General features: G+C 41.2%; 1 protein-coding gene across 1 annotated transcript; it reads right to left on the bottom strand.

Moving 5' to 3' along the window:
- Window positions 1-1,109: 1,109 nt before the first annotated feature.
- On the bottom strand, window positions 1,110-9,182 carry LOC308692628 (uncharacterized protein). The gene is made up of 9 exons (XM_081368799.1): window positions 8,242-9,182; window positions 7,963-8,147; window positions 7,691-7,788; window positions 7,013-7,346; window positions 6,745-6,855; window positions 6,471-6,580; window positions 3,193-3,403; window positions 2,000-2,125; window positions 1,110-1,150 (listed from the first exon to the last, which is right to left on the bottom strand). The coding sequence occupies exons 2-9, from the start codon at window positions 8,144-8,146 to the stop codon at window positions 1,131-1,133; spliced, it is 1,194 nt and encodes a 397-aa protein (XP_081224925.1). The 5' UTR covers window position 8,147; window positions 8,242-9,182; the 3' UTR covers window positions 1,110-1,130.
- Window positions 9,183-22,447: the final 13,265 nt, after the last annotated feature.

Consider the following 22,447-nt stretch of genomic DNA (forward strand, 5'->3'; position numbering starts at 1 on the left):
CGTTTATAATTTAAGGTCGAAGGATTTCTGTGATGCAGAGGGAATCCCGGAGTTTCATTATCATGAAAATGGAATTTAGCCTACAGTAACGCAGATCACGTAAAACACATGAAAGTAAAGCTGTACAATAAATCAAATTGCGACATGGTCTGTAGTCTATATATTAAAGCACAAGAGACTGCTATATAAATGTATAATATGCGTGTCTGTGTGAATCAGTGCGAATGAGACGAACCGTTTCGTCTACTACATACTCAAGTACGCGACGCGCTAATACCCTGCTGAAAAAAACAATAGAAACCATTACAGAATTGCTAATGGTTTCCACTACAAAACCATTACAAACCATCAGCCGTTAACCATTAAAACCATTACCAAGTGGAGTCCATTACGTAGTGTGTTTTGGGCCATATTCCATTAGGATTTATTGGTTTTAAGGGTTTCCATTACAAATTTGTATTGGTCATGATTTGTATTTTAATGGTTTCCATTACAGTTTTTGTATTGGTTCTGATGGTTTCATTACAAATTTGTATTGGTCTTGAATTGCACATATTTAATGGTTTCCATTACAGTTTTTGTATTGGTTCTGATGGTTTCATTACAAATTTGTATTGGTCTTGAATTGCACATATTTAATGGTTTCCATTACAGTTTTTGTATTGGTTCTGATGGTTTCATTAAAAATTTGTATTGGTCTTGAATTGCACATATTTAATGGTTTCCATTACAGTTTTTGTATTGGTTCTGATGGTTTCATTACAAATTTGTATTGGTCTTGAATTGCACATATTTAATGGTTTCCATTACAGTTGTGTATTGGTTAAGATTTGTAGGTTTGATGCTTTTAGCTGTTAATAATTAGGACATTAACTATAGTTTTTAATAAATTAATTTGAATTATAACTACTATTATACACAATTGATATAAACTTCACACCAACTTTTCAATAGCTTACAGCTCAGGTTTTGTTTTGCAAAAAGAACATGCACCCGAAATACAAACTATATACAGTATTAAGACCTGCTTTTTTACTCAACCCAGCTGGAAATAAACATCTGACACAAAATATTAATATTACATTTTTAATACTTAATTCAGTTTTTTTACATTAACACATTGTGTGTCTTCACTTGGGCTGACTGAGACCTGCAACAAGAAGGAGAATTCATTAGGACAATGTACCTCTTAAACCACATTACCAGTACATAAGATTATTCATACATTATATATTTATATATATTCATCCAACATCTTTGGGCGTACTTTGAGCAGATTCAAGATCTTTGTAAACTTTACAGCATTACAGTCATCTTTTATTTAATCTTCTCCAGGTGTAGGTTTTAAATTATAAAACAGATAGTTCAACTAGGATGCACCGAAATCATTTAAGTGATAAATAAATAAATACATAGGTAAATTGGCTATTTGGCTAAACTGATTTACCAGTATTTTTTAAAAAGTCCTGTTCACACACGATCTCTTAACAGTAATTCACCAGTGAGGACTATGTGTGAAAGGGGCTAATGATGTAATGAGGTCCCAGGTGTTTGTTATGTTTTAGAGTTTTACAGTGGCTTATAAAGCAATTCAGCCAATCATGAGGACCGGAACCATCCATTTTACAACACTACTCGAGCACTCAAGAAGTGTAGGAACTGATGTGTCAAAGAAAGTGGTCAAGCTTTCAACAAAAAAAGCTGCTCAACAGTTACCCAATGAAATGATGAACATATAAATCTACAAAGATATTATTTCAACCCTTTATTCAAAAACAGAACTGACAGTGTTTTTTTTTTCAAAGATGTTATAATCTTTAACAAAATGTTTGACATTGTTTGACAAGCACATGCACACAAAAGTCTCGCGCAGTTGGATAATAGGTAATAATTGCAATACAACCCCTTCAGGCTGATTCAAGACGGGGTTGTATTTGCTATAACAATCGCCTCGCTATACATTATCCCTTACTTAAGAAATGGGTATTTAAATACTTACCAGTGATAGTTTTTGTCCTGTTTATATCACTGATCTTCTCAGCCAGGTATTTCCGTACACTTAGGAGGCGCTTATTTATTTCCTCTGAGGTGTGACCCCTTTCCTCCAGCCTCTGAGACAGACACTCTGTTTAGAACACACACACACACACACACACACACACACACACACACACAAATAAATAAATACATTTTTTACTTCAAGTACTGATCATGACTAATGATTTACCAAATAATTTGTAAATACAAAGTGTTTTGTGTACAATGTGATAATGGAATGACAATAATTCGAGGATGTACTGGAAAAAAAGTAGCACCAGGATGCTTTTCAGAGTAATTAAAACATTTTAAATCTGACCACACAGGAAATTAAGTAGAATATGATGCTTGACAACTGAAATCTGAAGTTATACAGTGACAATTTAAGGAGGTAGAGCACACAGAACCACAAAGCTCCAGGTGCTGGTTGCTCCAGCTGGACATACACCCGGTTGTGTTTTTTAATTCAAGTACTGATCATGACTAATGATTTACCGATTATTTTTTCAGGAGCAGCTTCTTAGCAAAACCAGCTATATACTGACCCTCGTTTATAAAGCAGTCTGGTGAGAAATGATTCGCGAAACATGAAAGCATTGACGTTGATCGTGGGGAATATTCCCTTTGAAAACAAAACTCTGCCACTGCGTCTTCAGCGGTTTGGATTTAGGAACATCAAAATGACTGCTGTGTTCCTTATTTAGTTTATTAGTTTATAATAACGTGGACAGTGTCTTTTGATAAAAGAGCAGCTTTAGCCTCTACGGCTAATTTCCAGCTGTAGTCCCCGGCCAGTTGTTAATAGGCATACATTTACATTTAGTCTTTTTTTAGCGTTCTGGGGTAGCGTTCTGAATCATCTGTAGTGGTTTAATTGCACATGATGGAAGTCCAGCCAGAAGAGCATTGCAGTAAGCCTAGATATGACCAGAGTCTGGACGAGAAGTTGTGTTGCATGCTCAGTTAGGTAAGGCCTGATCTTCCTGATGTTGTGCAGTGCAAACCGGCATGATCAAGCTGTCTTTAACTAAAAATCGACTAAAAATGACGTTAGAAAAATCAAGAGCCTACCAATTAATCGACTAGTCAACTGGGAGATTACAGCCCTAGTGTCTTGTGTTGAGATTTAATTATAGCTAAATTTGACAGTTTTACCTTTGATAGCGGAGATCTTTTCTGGACTCAGAGGTGGTTTTGCCTCAGCCTCAGGTTTTGCGTTACATTTCATCCCCGTAACACTCCTCTGTTTGAGGACTGTGGTACCCCATATGACTACAGCTAAGCTCTTGCAGAATTTTGAGTCCCCCTCTAATCTCCTCACGATGTCCCACTTTCCTGTGGGTATCAGGACTCCATGTCCTAGATCCTGAAAGAAAAAAAAAAAAAAAAAAAACATTAATATGCATAAGACCATTTTACCTCATTTAAAAGTAGAGGTCGACCATTATATTGGTTTTACTGATTTTACTGATTACTTGGCACCAATAGGTAGCAGGTAACTAAGGGGGCCATGGCGATGCAGGTAGTTTGAGGAGTCATGTAGGACTGGCCTCCGTGGCTCTTGACTTGACTCTTGGCCACGATGGCTGGAGAAGTATGTACTTTTTTGCGTATTTTGTGGTTGGGTATTATTTAAATGAGGAACATTATGACTTCATGAGATCCAGAAAAATTGTATTATGAATTTATAATGCATGACTACCGTGCTGTTTCAGGGCTCGCAAAATTTCAAAATCGCTGGTAGCCCTTCGGGCAGGCTCTCTTCGTATTTTGGTAGCCCCGAAATGAATTTTACTAGCCCAGATAAAAAGACAATTTTTAATGTAGAAAATTTGTTAGGAGTCAAAACAATGAATCAAAAACCTTTTCAAAACACAAAATATCAACAAATATGCATCTGGTTCTAACTGAACTGAAATGTGTGTGACCAGTATGGAACATGAATCAGTGTGTCTGTGGCTCAGCCCCCAATGAGGGTATGAAAAAACAAACAAAAAAAACACGTAACACTTTAGTTTAGGGTCTAATGCTCACTATTAAGTTTCATTAACATGCAGATGGCAGGGTTTTATCATCACTGAGGTCCCGAATGTGAGGCAGGCTAGTCAGGGGGGTTCGGGGGCACCCCGAGAAAATGTTGATTTCTCTGATCTACATATGTGCATTTTAAGATGTTTTAAAGGCCAAAAAAATGGATAACAATAGCTTTAAAACCATGTAAGTGGGCAGCTGATTATTTTTCTCTCCTCATCAGCACACTCCTATTGATACTTTGCAGTCACGTGACTACCATGGATACCTGGCGGGCAACAAACGGGTATTTCCAACGTAGAGTCCTGTAGTTCCAGGTCTTTCTAGTAGCTATCAAGTCTGTTAGCGAGCTAGCTGCATATGGACTAGGATTAACTCCAAGATAATAACTCCTAAATTGTGTAAAGCAGACAAGTTTTTTAAAGATAATAGAGCAGTAATAATTCCTCCGTAAATAATCTAACGTTAGCTCTACTGTTGGGTCATCTCTGGTTCTCATTGAAAATCATAGATATCGCAAACCTCAAAACAACCTATCACACACTTCTGTTATTGTTAGCAAAAGACGACAGCTGTTACTGTACGTTCACACCGCCACCGGCGAGAGCGTCAAAGTGCCCGGAAATCATTCATTTTCAATGAATTTTGCTGCTCTCGCCAGCGGCGGTGTGAACATAACGTTACAGTTAGTCTAGCTTAGATTCATAACACAAACAGCTGACTCGCCGAACCAGCTGGTAAATATTGGTGGTGTTGATTGACAAAACTACAGTAACTTAAAGACACGATTAATTACATGATCATACACCCATTGTGTTCAAACAAATGTTGAAATTACCTTTGATGGTAATAGGCACAGACGTGTGTATACTGTGAAGGTTGCTTATCTCATCAACTATCTGGCATGTCGTTTACACCTCAAAACACCAACTTTTGTATAGTAAAACTGGCGACCCTTGATTAGTTTACTGGGTTTCGTTGCTGGAGAACGACGTTCTTGCCCGCCAGACAGTACTTGTGACGTCAAGTGCAAAGTATCAATTCTCTTTCTTTTTCTCTTGCTCTGTCTCTTCCCCTCCTAAAGCTGAGCTTTGACTGATATAGGCTTTTCATTTTTGTCTGTCAGTGAAGTAAACATAGGGTCAACTGATAGGTTGATTTATGAATCATTTTCTCAGACACATTCCTTTACTGAAAGCTACTAAGAAAGCTAGGTAGCCTAACTAAGTTTATTAAATTCATTCACAATATGTACACATTCATTATTGATCTTCTTCCTAATATAGGGCCGTAGACAGGGCTTTATAAATCAAAGAGGTCCTACATTTAAGGTTATTAGGGAGTTCAAATTTTTTATTTCTCTGATATGTCCATTTCAAGACGTTTGAAGGCCAAAAAAGGATAAGAAATAGCTTTAAAACAATGTCAGCGGGCAGTAGATTATGTGTCAATACTTGCTCTCACTTCTTATACATTACTCTTTCTTCTTCTCTCAGTCTCCTCATCTTGCCCTGTCTCTTCCCCTCCTAAAGCTGAACTTTTTTTAATTTACTGAAGGCTACAAATTGTATATTAATTCTCAATATGTACACATTCATTATTAATCTTGTGCCTAACATGAAAACGGATTTGTTAATGCTCTGTTAAATGTCCCCTCACAATGACAGTAAACTAATTATTAGTCACGTTACATAGGCCTATTTTCAGTTCAAAATGGCGAAATTCGACAAAAGTATATTCGTTTGTCTGATTATTTTTGTCATTCGTTTCACATTTATGACCTAAAAAAACTGTCAAATATGAAATGTTTAGTTTAGCTACTAACATCTTATCTCGCACTTGACCGTAAACTGAGTCGCTCTGCTCAAATTCGCTCTCAGCAGCTTCTGTGAATATAAACCCTGCCTACTTTGATTTGATTGGTCATCTCAAATATTCTGACATTGACAGACCAATGAGACTCAGGTGAACACACACACACACACACACACACACACACACACACACACACACACACACACACACACCCTGTTTCTGATATGTGCTCTGCTCTGCGCTGCTGCGGATTGAAGATGAAGACGCGTTGAATCTGATTATAACAAGACTGAAGCGAACACTATTTCAGATAGCCCGTCGGGCAGGCCGGTTATGCATTTTGGTAGCCCGACTTGAAAACACAATAGCCCCGGGACGTCGGGCAGCCGATTTTGCGAGCACTGTGTTTCATTGTGATTAATCGTGCAGCCCTAGTTTAAAATAAGAATACTAATACCACAGCTGAATAAAAAAATTTGTAAGGGTATACAGGGATAAACTAGATAACCTGGCTTCTCAAGACTCCCCTGCTTTGCATTAAAATGATAGGAATATGTAGAGTTTGTGTTTTACAGTCTACGAAATACCTTGTCATCCCTGTGTCTTATGCTCTGCTCCTCTGCTTCTGGACCTTGAACTGGCTGCTGTGGGAGTGGAGTCTGGCCTGCAGAAGAGGACTGTGGCTCCTTTTGTGTTACTGTAATATCAGAGTAAAGGCCCATTCACACCAAGAATGATAACTATATTCGTTTTTTTTATCAATCACTGCCTATAACTTACATTTGAATGTGTCCAATTCTTTCTAAGAACTTTAAAAACATGCATGTAAAATTAATAGTCAAACAGTTTGAAAATGCTCACGTTTGAGTATTATAGCCGTTTGCTCCTCTGCTGGTTCTTCTGGACCGTGAACTGGCTGCTGTGGGAGTGAAGTGTGGCCTGCAGAAGAGGTCTGTGGCTCCTTTTGTGTTACTGTAATATCAGATTAAGCAACACTTTTAATAGTTTTGTTGCAATAAAAAATAAAAAATCACAGGCTATAACTTACATTTGAATATGTCCAATTCTTTCTAAGAACTTTAAAAACATGCATGTAAAATGAATAGCCAACCAGTTTGAAAATGCTCACTTTTTTTGTTTTGGAAGAGCTCCTCTTGGAGATGAAGGTTTAACCGCCTTAGCTGCTGCAGTTCAGCTTTCGTGTCCCTATTCTCTTCTTTTAAACATTTAATTTTCTTCTCTTTTTCTTCATTACTCATCTCCTCCTCTCGCATCCTTTTTTTGATGTTGTAGTACTTGTCTTGCAGTTCCTTGTGCACATCCAAGGGGACATACTCATTGTGTGTTTCGTAACTGCTCTGGACAACTTTTTTCTTTTCTTTTAGGATTTCCATTAAAGTTTTCCGTTTCTGTATGCTTTGGACTGCTGGCTTTTTTTTTTTCTGGTCATTTGTCTTGTCACACTATAAAATAAACCAAAAATATTTTTTTAACAGCAGAATTTACAGACATATGTCATAGTGACCGACTGATAGGGAACTACATTTCCCATGATGCTATTTAGATAATTTCACTGAAATTACAGATTCAGAGAACTGAAACAAGCAAAATGCAAAGTGTGTAATGTTGTGATTAACCTCATAGCTTTGATTGGTTTGGTTCATGACTTACAACACTTTAATGGAGACTATTTTTTAAATCCCTATGGTATAAATTTATGAAAAAACTACCTCCAATGCTGAAAAATGTGCAGCAATAATGCACTCAATTGTATTACTTAAGAGATGCATTAGCCTACATAGCTTACAGATGGATTCTTGGAGCTTTTGGTAGATGACCAGTCTTCCTCATCACTGTTGAGTGGGGGTATTGAGATTCGCTCGCGCTTTAATTCCTCTTCAGATTCTGAAGAATAGAAGAAAAAATAACTACAGTTCTTTGTCACCACCAGTAAATATGTTAAGTGGTTGTTTGAGAATCTTTTGTAACAGTAACTGTAATACCCACATCTATGATTCCAGCAGTGCAACAAATAGTTTGACTGATATACTTATATATAGTGTAGCTTTAAATACCTACCAGCCAGTTTTAATATCTGTGCTTTGTAGTATTGCCCCTGGTCCTCTGGCGATTTCTTCCACAAAATGTTATATTTTTTCTTTGTTTCAAAATCTTTCACATCTTTTGGACAGAAGCCTTTTATGTGGTCCAAGGGCACTATCTGTCGGATGTTGTCGTCGATATAACGGACGTAGGCAAACATGCTAACATACAAGACAAACGACAGTTAATAAAAACACATTTTATATAAATTACTTTGTATTAGCAATACAAAATGTTTTATTTGTGAATAATTACCTTGCAGCCACTCTCTGTTGCAAGCCAACGTTAAGTTACTTGCTCTGTTTCACTAGAATGCAAATAACCAAATTACAAGAAACATGACATAAAGGTCAAATAAAACGAATGAAATGGCATGTTTATTAGGCTGCTGTCGACCTAAAGCACGAATAACGTAACATATCGGATTGTTTAACTGTTTACGTTCACTTAAGACATATTCTCAACCAACTGTATACTACTGGGCAAGACATTGACTGTGAAATTAATTCGGTAACGTTAGCTGCTTATTTGCTACTTGCACTCTGTCTGTGTCAGCCTTTAATTACTTTTTTTTATACTATCAACAGACTTAACCTTACGTGGCAACGTATGTTAATAAGCAGTCTTACTTACTGTAGCAATGTTGATTTTACATTTAAGTATAAATACATACACAGCCCGTTATCAGCTAACAATGGCTGGCGGTCCACCAGCATTGGGCGGCAAAAGTCAGCGGCTTGACACGGTCGGACAAAATATTATAATATAACAAAATATAACACCATCGGCAACACGACCAATCTGGACCAACAGTCTAAACCGTGGTATGCCAGAAAACACTTATTATGAACCAGCGGCTCGGTAGCGGACCGGGAAGGTGGTCCGCTGGAATAACGATGAGCAAAACGCCAGTGGGCCGCCAACTTTGCCACTGGTGGGCCGCCATCGGCCCGCTGGGCCTATGTTATAGTCTACCTCAATAGCGGACAGGGCAGAAAAGTAAATATTGCATCGAAAATAACAGGAATGAAAAGTATTAATGACACTTACCTGACAGAAAAAGTAAAAAAGGGTGGTTCGTGAACGAGCAGATCAGTTTAAATTATTATACCGTTATTTCAGTTGGAACTGTCACGCGCAAGCTAAGCTCCGCCCCCTTTTTGCGTGATCAACATCTCGTCTCAAGCACTTTTTTCATCATTATTTATTTTTCGGGACAAATATGCGTAGAAATAGGCAAAAATATAAGCTATACCTGGAACCTCAAAGTAAGACAAAGATACCTCGCCAGACAGTGTGTAGATATGACAGGCCAGGTGTTGATGTTGACGAGGAAGAGAGCCAAACAGCCAATGAAACAGGTACCGTAGACGTAGACTATCACGCTTATTATCCAGTAGGATTGTCCCGATTATTTGAATACATTTTATTGTTAAAAAATGTAAATAAAAACGTTAGTACATAGGACGGAGGTGATCCAGCAAAGTCTGACATACTTACTGAAGAATAACTTTTGATTTTTAATTGACAAATAAATAGGCTAAATAAAAACCCAGAGAAATATCCGATTCTCATCGGATATCAAAATAAAAGTCCTCACACATATACCTGTTAAATAAAAGTAACAGTGAAACAGAGATAATGGTCATAAGTTTCATACATCTTTGTCAATTACATTTTTTTGTAGAACCTATTTTTAAAAGGTTATTTAAATATTATAAAATACATTATTTGTGATATATTAACATGTTTTAATGTTTTAATTATTATTTATTTTTATTATTTTAATTTCTTCTATGTAAAGCACTTTGAATTGTCATTGTGTATGAAATGTGCTATATAAATAAACTTGCCTTGCCTTGCCTTTATATATATTTGTATGAGATTTCTTCAGCTTGTTTTTTTCTTGTTGCTTATGGTATTTTAATAGATATGCTCTCAGAGGCAGGGAGTAAGACAAACAGCATACAGAACAGAGAGAGTGAGAGAGACAGCATACAGAACAGTGAGACAGAGAGCATACAGAACAGCCATTCAATGTTGAGTACACCATTTGTGGTATGTGAAAGTTTTGTGAACTGTTTTCCTGATGTATTGAAAGCTATAAAAGACCATAACGTTACACATTCAAAAAATAAGCATGGAAACAGGCAGCTACAGAGTCAGATGAAGTACAATTATTCGCAGTTACTCTTGCTGTTAGTGCAATGTCATGATTGTAACATAACTGTAACATTATTATCAGAATGGTCCAGAAAGTGAAGCAGCCACGATAACAACACTCAACTCCATATGCAAATTATCTGAACTGATGACAGATGAGTACAGTAGTGAGGTAGACGTTGTACCAGGCTCAAGTAGATCTTCAGAAACACATGTGAGTACTAGTTTAGCTTGTTCTAATAAACATTTATCATGTACACTACTAGTCACAAGTTTTAAAACCAATTTGACTGAAATGTTTCTCTCGACATTAAAAACTTTTTGATCTAATTTGTTACAGTATTTATTAATCTTTGTTAACATAAGTTTATAAAAATACAACCGTTTCATGATTGTTACATAGATGTCATGATTGTAACAATTGTAACATAGATGTCATGACTGTTACATAGATGTCATGATTGTTACATAGATTTCATGATTGTAACACGGATGTCATGATTGTAACATAACTATAACATTATTGTCAGAATGGTCAATGGAAAACAGCTGAACTGATGACAGATGAGTACAGTAGTGAGGTAGACATTGCACCAGGCTCAAGTAGACCTTCAGAAACACATGTGAGTACTAGTTTAGCTTTTTCTGATAATTGTTTTTTCCTCTCTCTCAGGTACACATGTACTTCTTTAAGTTTTCAATTATAAATGTATAGTTTTGGAGGGTCTGTACGTTTAAAAAAATATAACTATGAACCTGCGTGAATATGTGTATGAGCAGACCTACACACAACAATACCTTTAACAAAGATGTTGCTTTTTTAAAGGCATGCAGTGGAACAGAGTCAGAGTCTGAGATAGACCATAGGACAGGCAGCACGAAGCAGAACACTGATCCCCTGTCAATGATTGACCTACAGCCTGACATGGACACTGCTTTGTCTGCCACAGGAACTACCACAAAAGCTGAGGCAATGCTCATGATTATGAGCCATGCAGCAAAGCATAAAATAACTGGTTGCCAGTTACATGATTTACTGCAGTTGATTAATAAATTGTTTGGGCAAGAAGTTGTACCTCGATCCAAGTATCTTTTTAACAGAGTGTTTAAAAACAGTTGTGAGGGAGTAGAATTTCAGTTCTACTGCGAAAAATGTTACTTCAACATAGGAACAGTCCAGGAGATCAGTGACAAACAAATTGATGAATGTGGACAGAGCCGGATTAACGCAAAGGCAAACTAGGCACGTGCCTAGGGCCCGATTGGCGGGATGGGGCCCAGACAGAGGGACAAAAAAAAAAAAAAAAAAAATGTACAAATGTCCTATCTACAATTTATTTCAATATTTATTTATTAACTAAAAATAGTGACGATGTTTATCTTAACCATAGACTGTTACATTACTACAGTTAAACCAATTAATGTGTCCGTTACAAAGCGGGTGCCGGCTTCTGAAAGTATGTGTAAAGAACGCATCCATCAGGTGCTGCGAGGCAAAAGCCTAATAAGCACACAAAGAAGCACATCTCATAATGCAGGTGTGTGAGTTGTCGTCATCTATTTTGGAGTGATTGCAATGTATTCTAAATATAAACTTGTACTGTAGATCAGCGTCATTTCTGGAAAAATCATTCACCGCTTTATTACGAGTTTAAAAGAGCGCGAGCGTAACGTGCCCAAGACGCGACGCTTTGAATTTGCGCGTACAATGAATAACATCGCGTCGGGAGCTGACTAGTAAAAAAGCTACACAATTAAAAGACAAGACGTCTGTATTCTAAGTTAAAAAGCCAACACACTACAACATTTTTAAATGTTTCAAATAAAGGATCTCATATCTATGGGTCTATCTTCTAAATTCTGCTGATGATTAGATTCCTGACATTACGCCAATAATATCACTTTATATATTTTTTTCTGCTCAGTAGCGATCGTGTCTTTCTCTTCCACTTGATTTGTGTATAGCATATTTAAGGTAGCAATGCAATATAAAATCACTTATGCTCATCTACTGAAGTGGGATTCTGGAACTGTGAATAAATTGAATAAAACAGCAAAATAACAACAACAACAATAACATCTTCATTAAACAAAAAAGAGATTACCTTAGATAAAGTTTGATTAATATGTACATACAGTACCGGTAAAAGTCTGGACCCATTACTATTTTTAATGTTTTTGAAAGAAGTTTATTATTATGCTCTACAAGCCTGCATTTATTTGATCAAAAATACAGAGAAAAAAAAACAGGAATATTCAGCAAGGATGTGTTAAATATATAAAAAGTGACAGTGAAGACTTTTTTAAAACAACTTTTTAATAATCAAAGATCCTGAAAAAAAGTATCACAGGTTATAAAATAAATATTAAGCACCATTTCTAACATAATAAATCAGAATGATCACGTGGCACTAAATTCAGCTTTGCATCACAGAAATATAAAGTATAGTAAAATAGAAAACCATTATTTTAAATTTTAACTATTTTCACTATATTATTTTTCTGTATTTTTGATCAAATAAATCCAGGCTTGATGAGCATAAGAGACTTCTTTCAAAAACATTAAAAATAGTAATGTGTCCAAACTTATGTACTGTGTAAGTAAAAATATACTGCTTTTAAAATTAAATGTTGTATAAATAAAAAGGTTAGGAATCATTTTTGTTTCAAGTGTTTTTTTATTGGGGGTGGGGGGCCTCCAACATGAATTTTGCCTAGGGCCTCCTAATGTCTAGAACCGGCCCTGAATGTGGATCATGTGGCAGCACTTTTGATTCTGGTTCTATGAATGGAGGTAACTTCTTTATCAATGTTCCTCTTGCCCCACAAATTCAGACTCTGCTTGAAAGCACAGAAGCGAGTGCCCATTTGAATTATAGGTTTGATAGGCAAAAGAGTCATAATGAGGTGTTGTCAGACATCTATGATGGGGAGAAGTACAGACATTTGTCTGGCCCAAATCAGATCCTCTCAGATTCTCACAACCTATCATACATATTCAACTCAGATGGAAGCCCTGTGTTTAATTCTTCAAAGTTCTCTATATGGCCCATCCACATAATGATCAATGAGCTTCCCCCTGAACTTAGGTTTAAGAATGTATTGCTTGCTGGCCTTTGGTTTGGGCCAAAAGAGCCTGTGATGGAAATCTTTCTCAAGTCATTTGTGGACCAGGCCAAGACCCTAGCTGACACTGGTGTCACATGGCATAAAGAAGGGTCTGTTATTAACAGCAAAATAGTTGGCCTCTGTTGTAGTGTCGATTCCAAAGCGAGACCGCTGATGCAAAACACTACCCAGTTTAATGGATATCATGGCTGCGGATTCTGTCTGCATCCTGGGAAGCTGGTTGATAGGGTAGTGAAGTATCCAGTTTCAGAAGAAGACTATTGTGACAGAACAAATGAGGAAATGGTTAGGGATATGGAGTTGGCTGTAGAAGGTGGGACAAATATTAGGGGCATAAAAGGTCCTTCTCCACTAATCAACTTGCCATTCTTTGATGTTGTCTGGGGGTTTGTCCCAGACTACATGCATGCAGTCTTACTGGGGGTTTCAAGACAGATTACTAGACTCCTGGTTGATACTTCTTCATCCACCCAGCCATATTATGTAGGCAGCCCTGCCACTTTGAGAGAGATCGATGCTAGAATTGTTGGTATCCAACCTCCACACCTGATTACTCGACTGCCTAGAGGGTTGTCAGATAGGGTGCACTGGAAAGCCTCTGAGTGGCGATCCTGGCTCCTGTTCTACAGCCTACCATGTCTTGAAGGACTTCTTCCCCAAAAGTACTTGCAACATCTTGGCCTACTTGTATCAGCCATTTATCTGTTACTGAAGGCTGAACTAAAACCTTGTGAAATCAACAGAGCTGAGATCTTGTTGCTTGACTTCATGTTCAGGTTTCAGATTTTATATGGTGAGTCACAGATGACATTTAACATTCACCTTCTCAGTCATCTTGCCAAGTCAGTCAAGTTGTGGGGCCCATTGTGGACACATTCTGCATTTCCTTTCGAGAACGCAAATGGCAAACTCCTGACTTTGGTAAAAGGAACAAAAGGAGTGGCTAGTCAGATAGTTACCAAGTTTCTTCTATTTAGATCAATTCCTTACTTCTCATCCAAGTACACGGTGAAAGAAGAGGTGTTACGGTTCTGTTCTGATTTGAACAAGTACCCAAGGGTCCAAAATACTGTCAAATGTGACAATACTACGCTACTTGACAATGGGAGCGTGCATGTTGTTACACAGGAAGAACGGGCTGCCTTCTGTGCCCCTCGCGTGTGCATACCTGATGAAGTTGTAGTGCATAAGCGCATGATCAAAGGTGGTCTGGTGTATACTAGCGGAGACTACACCCTATCTCAGAGACGAGATGAAAGCTATGTGAAACTAACAGATGGAACATGTGGGGTAATCAATAAAATTATTTCTTTCTCTGACACGGATGATCACATAGCATTATTATTAACAACATTTAAGGTAGCTCCAGTATTTCCACTACCACAACGTTGTGGTTTTGTTCCACACATTTCCATTGTGCAATGCTGGGAATCATCCAAGACAGAATTAGTTCCTGTTAGTTGCCTTCAGGGTAAATGCATGTGTATCAAAGTGGAAGACAAACTATACATTTGCAGTTTTCCAAACATTTTTGAGAGGGACTAGAACAAACCCTTGCCAGACACGCAAGTGTGAGTGTGTGTGTGTGTGTGTGTGTGTGTGTGTGTGTCTGTGTGTGTGTGTGGCTGATGTTAAGTCAAGTTATGTTATCTAAAGATGTTTTGTATGTACAAGTGCTTGTAAGTAAAATGCAGTATGTATGGCAACAAACATAAATGGCAGGTAAATGTTCTTGAGCCATTCTTTTTTTGTACTATTTGGCTTTCATAAAATATTATATTTGATTCACTCCTTTTTATCTTTATCTTTAAAGCAACCTGATGTAAGTGTTTTAAATAACTATAGTGGTATTATACCACGAAGCCTAAATAGGAATCTTAATAAAGTAATGTCCAAAGTAATATCATGCATTATGTGTATTATTTAAAAAACCTCCTTCTGTTTACCTGTCCGATTGCATTTTTTTTCTACAAGCCTGCTAAATTGAAGTTTGAACAGAGAGTTTCTCTATTAGTTTAAGTGTAACCGGTGGGCAAAGTCTGACCGATGTGCAGCCATGCAGAGATGTAGCTGGCCTCATAGGCGCCGATTTTCTTCCGTGGGTGCTCATGGGCGCACGCTCTTTAAAAAAAAAAGAAAAAAAAAAAAAAAGAAATCAAGTAGGCTAGTCAAAAAATGTTTGCATTTCAGAACCTTAGGAAATGGACAGCGGCCGACACGAACACACACACACACACACACACACACACACACACACACACACACACACACACATTTAGGCCTACTTGATAATAAAGCCGTAAAGTAGGCTATCTTTCAACTCAGGCCAGCGCCACTTCGCACAAATACAGACAGGATTGGAGATGAAAAGTTTAACTGACACGTAACCGAGATCAGCTTCGTGGGAAATTAAGAATCAATGTCACACAACAGAGTCCTGCACGGGTCCGATTTTGTAAAACCGCACCGCCCGTTCCCGCAGTGCTTAAAACCGCCCCCGACCCGTTTTCTAGACAGCAGCACTAATTTAAATCCGCACCGACCCGACCCGCTTGAAATAGAACCGACACCCGACCCGCAACCGTAATAAAATCAGTTTAGACTATAATAGACACACTTACAAAAAATGTTATTGTTTATTGCCAGATCATACAGAAGTTATCACACGACCATTAACACAAGGACAACTTCAGCCGAAGCTGTCAAAAGGCCGATACATGAAGAACATGGCTGTACGTTACCACAAAACTGAGTAGCCTTATAACATTTTACCAGTGGAACAGACGCGGCTACAACACTATATCTGCCACGCAATTTCGTCTAGCCTATCTGACAATTTTGGGTTCAAACACGCCCTGCACACCACACATAGCCTACTTAACATTTACATTTACATTTATTCATTTAGCACTTAACAGTGTTAAAAAATACTGTTCGATAGAACTGCTTGGTTTACCAGTTATCTGCGTGCTTCCTCGGCGATGAAGTTCCACATTTGCGGCTATCCAACACGAAAATGCATGCAGCAAAGCCTTTCACAACATTGTTTTCTTCAGTTTTGTTCGACAACTTTACCATCTCCACTAGCTATTCTTTTCATCAAGCATCCATCTCGACGAGTCCAAGCAGATCGCGCGCGCGGTAATGATGACTTTTTAAAAGTGAAAGTAGGCTACTGGGAGGGCGTGGGCACAAATAAACTGACGTGGATTTTAAATTATTGTATTAACTTGAAATACAGGCATATTTTTGCAGATGTGTTCCTAAAAATGTGCATATATTTTTACGTTTGCACGTGATTGTTTTAAACCCGTGTTTAGACCTTTCCCCCGTGTCCGATCCGACCCGCACCAGTTTGAGCAAAATTTGCGGGTCACCCGCGGGAACACGAACCCGTGCAGGACTCTGTCACACAAGTCCACACAGTAAAAATTAGATTTGTTGACTCACCATTGCGGTTAATTCTTCAGGAGGAACGTGTCTCTGCGTACAGAGCGGGTCAAATAGGCGTTTTCATCCGAGAAACGCTGTGGTGGATAGGATATGGAGCAGGCCACTGACAGCGACTCACAGTGTGACAGACGCTTCACATAGCACCAACTGCAATATTTAATTTTAAATGAATGTAGCCTACTGGCAGTCTGGCACACGTGGGTGCTCGGCATTTTCCGTGGGTGCGAGGCGCCTATGGCTGGCGACACCATCAGTTAGAAGACAATAACCTCTGCGTTAGGCATTTTGCAGTAACAATATGAAGCAAAAAAGAAAAACTTGTCAAAATGATGTACACTTTTGCTCAACTCGAAAGATCTTTCCAAATTCGATTCTATCCTTCTTAACTAAAGTTGGTTCTGAGAGCTCGAAAATTCAATCCGTTCACACCTCCATCTTGGTCGGCCCCCCATACTTTTACTCGTGTGTTGGTGCTCTATCGTTTCCGCATTAAGTCGTAACTAGAGTAAGTTATTCTTTTGACGGAAAAACAAACTTGCTGAACCGATTTCATTTAATAACGTTTAATATAGTTACAAACACTTATAGTTTGTACATTGTGTGAATGTGCTCCTTTACGTATATTGGCGGGCAATAGCCAAGTATTTTAGGCTATTTTATTTTTTTCATTCCAAAACATAAACAAAAATAATAATACAAAAGTCATTTTTAAATATATTTTTGTTGTAATAATTGCAAAAAAAAAAAAAAAAAAAATCTGCATTAGCATTAACTATGTGTATAGCCTACATTAAATCATTATCATCAAACCAAAGAAAACACTAAATTTATTGGAGTCTTAATGGTTCATACTGGTGTCCAGTAGAACATGTAACCTTGCCAAAGGTATTTTATTGGACCTTAATGGTATCCAATAGAAAAAAAAAGCCACCAATAGAAGAAAGCAAATTACCAATAGAGACCTACTAGGACCATTACAGTTTCCATTAAAACCAATACAGACAAATAGACAAAACATGCCACCAATAGAAGAAAACAAATTACCAATAGAGACCCACTAGAACCATTACGGTTTCCATCAAACCCAATACAGTTTCCAATACAACCATTAAAACCATTAGCAATTCTGTAATGGTTTCTATTGTTTTTTTCAGCAGGGTATTTAACCTCCAGGTTATAAAACCTAATAAATGTAGACGGAGAGGCCCAGCCCGCCGCCATACATATGTCTTGTAAGGGAATCCCGCTAGACCAAGCCCACGAGGAAGCAACGCCTCTCGTGGAGTGCGCTCTAACTCCCAACGGGCATTGAATGCCTTTGGCAGTATAAGCCAGCGCTATGGCGTCAACTATCCATCTGGATAGACTCTGTTTCGAAACAGCCATCCCTTTGGAACGTCCGCTGAACGAGACAAAGAGCTGCTCTGTCTGTCTGAAGGCAGCAGAGCGGGACATATAAGTTCTTAAAGCCCTAACTGGGCAAAGAAAACTCGAGTCCCCCTCCTCACTCGACGCCGGCAGGGCAGCCAGGGAAATAACCTGAGCCCGAAAAGGCGTGTTGAGGGATTTCGGCACATAGCCGTGCTTAGGCTTGAGTATGACCTTAGAGTCGTTAGGACCAAACTCCAAGCACGTCGAGCTCACAGAGAGCGCGTGCAGGTCGCCTACGGCTTCACTGAAGCGAGAGCCATCAAAAACACTGTTTTAAAAGATAAGTGTTTGAGGCTGATAGACTGAATAGGCTCAAAAGGGGCACTTTTCATAGCCGCCAGGACTGTAGAAAGGTCCCAAATAGGGACTGAAGGAGGTCTGGGCGGATTCAGTCTCCTGGCTCCCCTGAGGAAGCGGATGACTAAATCATTCCTTCCCAGTGACTGACCTAGCGCTGAACCAGAGAACGCTGAGATAGCCGCCACATACACTTTAAGCGTGGAAGGGGATCTGCCCTTATCCAACAGCTCTTGCAAGAAGGAGAGAACCTCCGTTACCTCACATTCGAGGGGTGAAAAGCTCCGAGCCGTACACCAGCTGGAGAAAACCGACCACTTCGAAGCATAGAGCCGCCGGGTCGACGGCGCTCTAGCCTCAGTGATGGTATTCAAGACTCCCCCTGTGAGACCAACGGGTATCCGTTGAGTGCCCACACATGAAGGGACCACAGCTCCGGGTGTGGGTGCCAAATCGAGCCCAAGGCTTGCGAGAGGAGGTCTCTCCTCACCGGCACTGGCCATGGAGCGATGTCTGCTAACTGCATCAGAGCCGGAAACCACGCCTGGTTTTCCCAGAACGGTGCCACAAGCAGTATTGGGCATTTTGTTTCCCTGATCCGTTCCAGCACCTGTGGCAGGAGTGAGACGGGGGGAAACGCGTATAGCGGGCAGCGCGGCCACGTTCGGGACAGCGCGCTGCTGGTCTTTGAAAAGAACACGGGGCAGTGAGCGTTTTCGTGTGACGCGAATAGGTCCACCTCCGCTCTGCCAAATCTCTCCCACAACAGCCGGACTGTTTGTGGGTGTAGAGACCACTCTCCTGGGGGAATGTTGTTCCTGGACAGTCTGTCCGGGCCCACATTCAGAAGTCCGGGCACATGCACTGCTCTCAGCGAGCGTAAGTTGTGCTGAGCCCATATTAGGAGGCGTTTCGCCAGCCTGTACAGGGACGCTGATTTCAGACCGCCTAGGCGATTTATATAGGACACCACGGCCACATTGTCCGAACGGACTATGACATGTTGGTCCTTGATGTGGGGACAAAAACGCGTCAGCGCGTTGTGTACTGCCACCATTTCCAGGCAGTTTATGTGTTTCTCGTTCCGACCATAGGCCGAAGCACGGTCTGCCCTCGAGCAGCGCTCCCCATCCCGAGGTGGATGCGTCTGTCGACACCATCGTCACCTTCGAGGAAGTCCCCAGGCTTACACCTGACCGGTACCAGTCGTTCGCCAACCAAGGTACCAGGGCTGTGACACAGTCCTGATTGACCTTGAGGCGCAATCGACCGGTTACCCATGCTCCGCGCGGTACCCGCGCTTTCAACCAGAACTGCAGCGGGCGCATGCGGAGCAAGCCCAGCCGGAGAACTGATGATGCTGAGGCCATAAGACCCAGCATCCTTTGAAACTTCCTGAGCGGGGTTAAAGCGCCGCAGCGGAAAGACTTCGCCGCGCTCTGAATGCTCAGCACGCGCTGCGGCGACAGCTGTGCTGTCATAGATTGTGAGTCCAGAACTACCCCCAGAAACGAAATCGTTTGACTGGGGATCAGTGAACTCTTCACCCAATTGACCGTGATACCAAGATTCTCGAGGTGATCGAGTAAAATGGCTCTGTGCTCTATGAGCTGAGATCGTGATTGGGCTAGGATTAACCAGTCGTCCAAATATTTCAGCACTCTCATGCCTCTGTTTCTGAGAGGAGCGAGCGCTGCGTCCATGCACTTCGTAAACGTACGAGGTGCCAGGGACAAGCCGAAAGGCAGGACTGTATACTGGTATGTCTGACCCTCGAAGGCGAATCTCAAGTATCGCCTGTGATGCGACGTTATTTGTATTTGAAAATATGCGTCCTTCAGATCTATCGACATGAACCAGTCTTCTCGGCGAACCTGCGTGAGAATTTTGCTGGTCGAGAGCATTTTGAAACTGCGTTTCACTAACACTCTGTTCAGCCGTCTTAGATCCAGAATGGGTCTGATACCGCCGTCCTTTTTGGGGACTAGAAAGTATCTGCTGTACATCCCCTGTTCGCTTTGCGCACGGGGAACACGTTCTATCGCCCCTTTGCTTATCAGTTTTGATATTTCGGCGCGAAGTAGGTGTGCTACTTTCAACGGCACCGAAGTTTCGACGCGCGCTGTCGACCCTCGAAGGCGAATCTCAAGTATCGCCTGTGATGCGACGTTATTTGTATTTGAAAATATGCGTCCTTCAGATCTATCGACATGAACCAGTCTTCTCGGCGAACCTGCGTGAGAATTTTGCTGGTCGAGAGCATTTTGAAACTGCGTTTCACTAACACTCTGTTCAGCCGTCTTAGATCCAGAATGGGTCTGATACCGCCGTCCTTTTTGGGGACTAGAAAGTATCTGCTGTACATCCCCTGTTCGCTTTGCGCACGGGGAACACGTTCTATCGCCCCTTTGCTTATCAGTTTTGATATTTCGGCGCGAAGTAGGTGTGCTACTTTCAACGGCACCGAAGTTTCGACGCGCGCTGTAAAGCGTGGAGGGCGTCGAAAAAACTGTAGCGAGAAGCCTCTCTTTATAATGCCTAAGACCCAGTCCGAAACCCCTGGAAGCGCTGCCCATGCTTCTGCATGGTTGGCTAAGGGCCGGATACAGAGCTCGCTCTGTTCGCCGTGCGACAGAGGTGCTACGGGACTCGCAAACGTAGGCGATTCGCCTGTGGCATTTGAGGCAGGGGGCGCGCTTGATACAGCGGACGGAACGCTCACCCTCGACCCCACAACAGTGCTTAGCTGAGTGAGGGAGGGCTGCGAGAGTCCCGTGGGACTCATGTGTGCAAGTAGATGTGGGCTGAGAGCGGGCACATTTACTGATTTGGGCGTGCTGCCTGTGTGAGCAGCGCGCGCACTCACAGGTCTCGCTTTTACGGAGAGCCTGTGATCTGATAGACATAGTGTTTGTGGGCACTGGGCAGTGGGCACTTTTACTATGTTGGAAGCGCAATCGATCTGAGTCGATTTTATTCGCGCGAGCCCTAAGTGTAGGGCTGTGCTTGTGTGTAACGATGGGCATTTTATACATTTATAGCACCATCGGCCGTGGCCGGGACACCAGAAATCACACTCATTTTGGGATATATCTGGGTAGCCGTAAAAACGGCTTTTGTGTGCAGGCAAGCGGGCAGAAGAACAGGCTTGCGCTTTGCAGATAACACTGGAACAGCCGCGAATCTTGGGACTGAAACAGCGAGGCGCTTGGGTGAGAGGCCGGCCGCAACGGGACTCACACACCTGCGCTTTCCTAGCAGTGCTAGGACTTCTTCGGAACCTCAGGCTTCACCACAATCCTCGGTCGGGGCCCGTGCGTAGGGCGCCGGGCGGTTGATCGAGAGCGGGGTCTCGCGCTGCGCTGTTGCGGCTGCTGCGAAGATGAGGCCGAAGGCGGGGGCTGAGGCTGAGAGCTCCGCGGGGTCCGTTTTCCACGACTCGCCGCAGAACCAGAGCGCTTCGGTAGGAAGTGCTTGAAGGCTTGGGACGCTTTCTGGGCTTCGGTAAATCTCTCCACGAACTCGGAGAGAGAAGAACCAAAGAGGCCAGCGGAAGACAGCGGGGCGTCGAGAAACGCTGTGCGCTCGGAATCGGCCATCTCCGTGAGCGTCAGCCACAAGTGCCTTTCAGCGACAGTGGCGGAAGCCATACACCGTTCCATTGCTTGCGCGGCAGCCTTGGTAGCTCGGAGCGCCAGATCCGAAGCACTCCTTAGATCCGCCAAACAGATAGCATCAGGTCCCATCTCATCCAACTTACGGAGGAGATCTCCCTGGAAAATCTGTAAGGTAGCCATGGTGTGTAGCGCTGACGCTGCTTGCCCAGCGGAGGAGAATATTCTCACGAGCAGTGATGACGTCATGCGGCAGGCTTTCGAAGGCAACACCGGTTTAGTCCGCCGTCCAGCAGAGGGCGGGCAAAGATGGGTCGCTATCGCCTGTTCCACCGGCGGCAGAGAGAGGTAGCCTCGGTCTTTGGCATTATCCA

This window comes from Scardinius erythrophthalmus (assembly GCF_964197995.2).
Source record: "Scardinius erythrophthalmus genome assembly, chromosome: 1".
In the NCBI taxonomy this organism is placed as follows: Eukaryota; Metazoa; Chordata; class Actinopteri; order Cypriniformes; family Leuciscidae; genus Scardinius; species Scardinius erythrophthalmus.

Excerpts from the sequence above, each read along its gene's own strand:
- LOC308692628 (XM_081368799.1), bottom strand. The coding sequence starts at position 8,146 with ATGTTTGCCTACGTCCGTTATATCGACGACAACATCCGACAGATAGTG. Across the intron at positions 7,789-7,962 it reads ACAGATATTAAAACTGGCTG|AATCTGAAGAGGAATTAAAG; the intron begins GTAGGTATTTAA and ends TCTATTCTTCAG. Across the intron at positions 1,151-1,999 it reads CAGGACAAAAACTATCACTG|GTCTCAGTCAGCCCAAGTGA; the intron begins GTAAGTATTTAA and ends TTCTTGTTGCAG.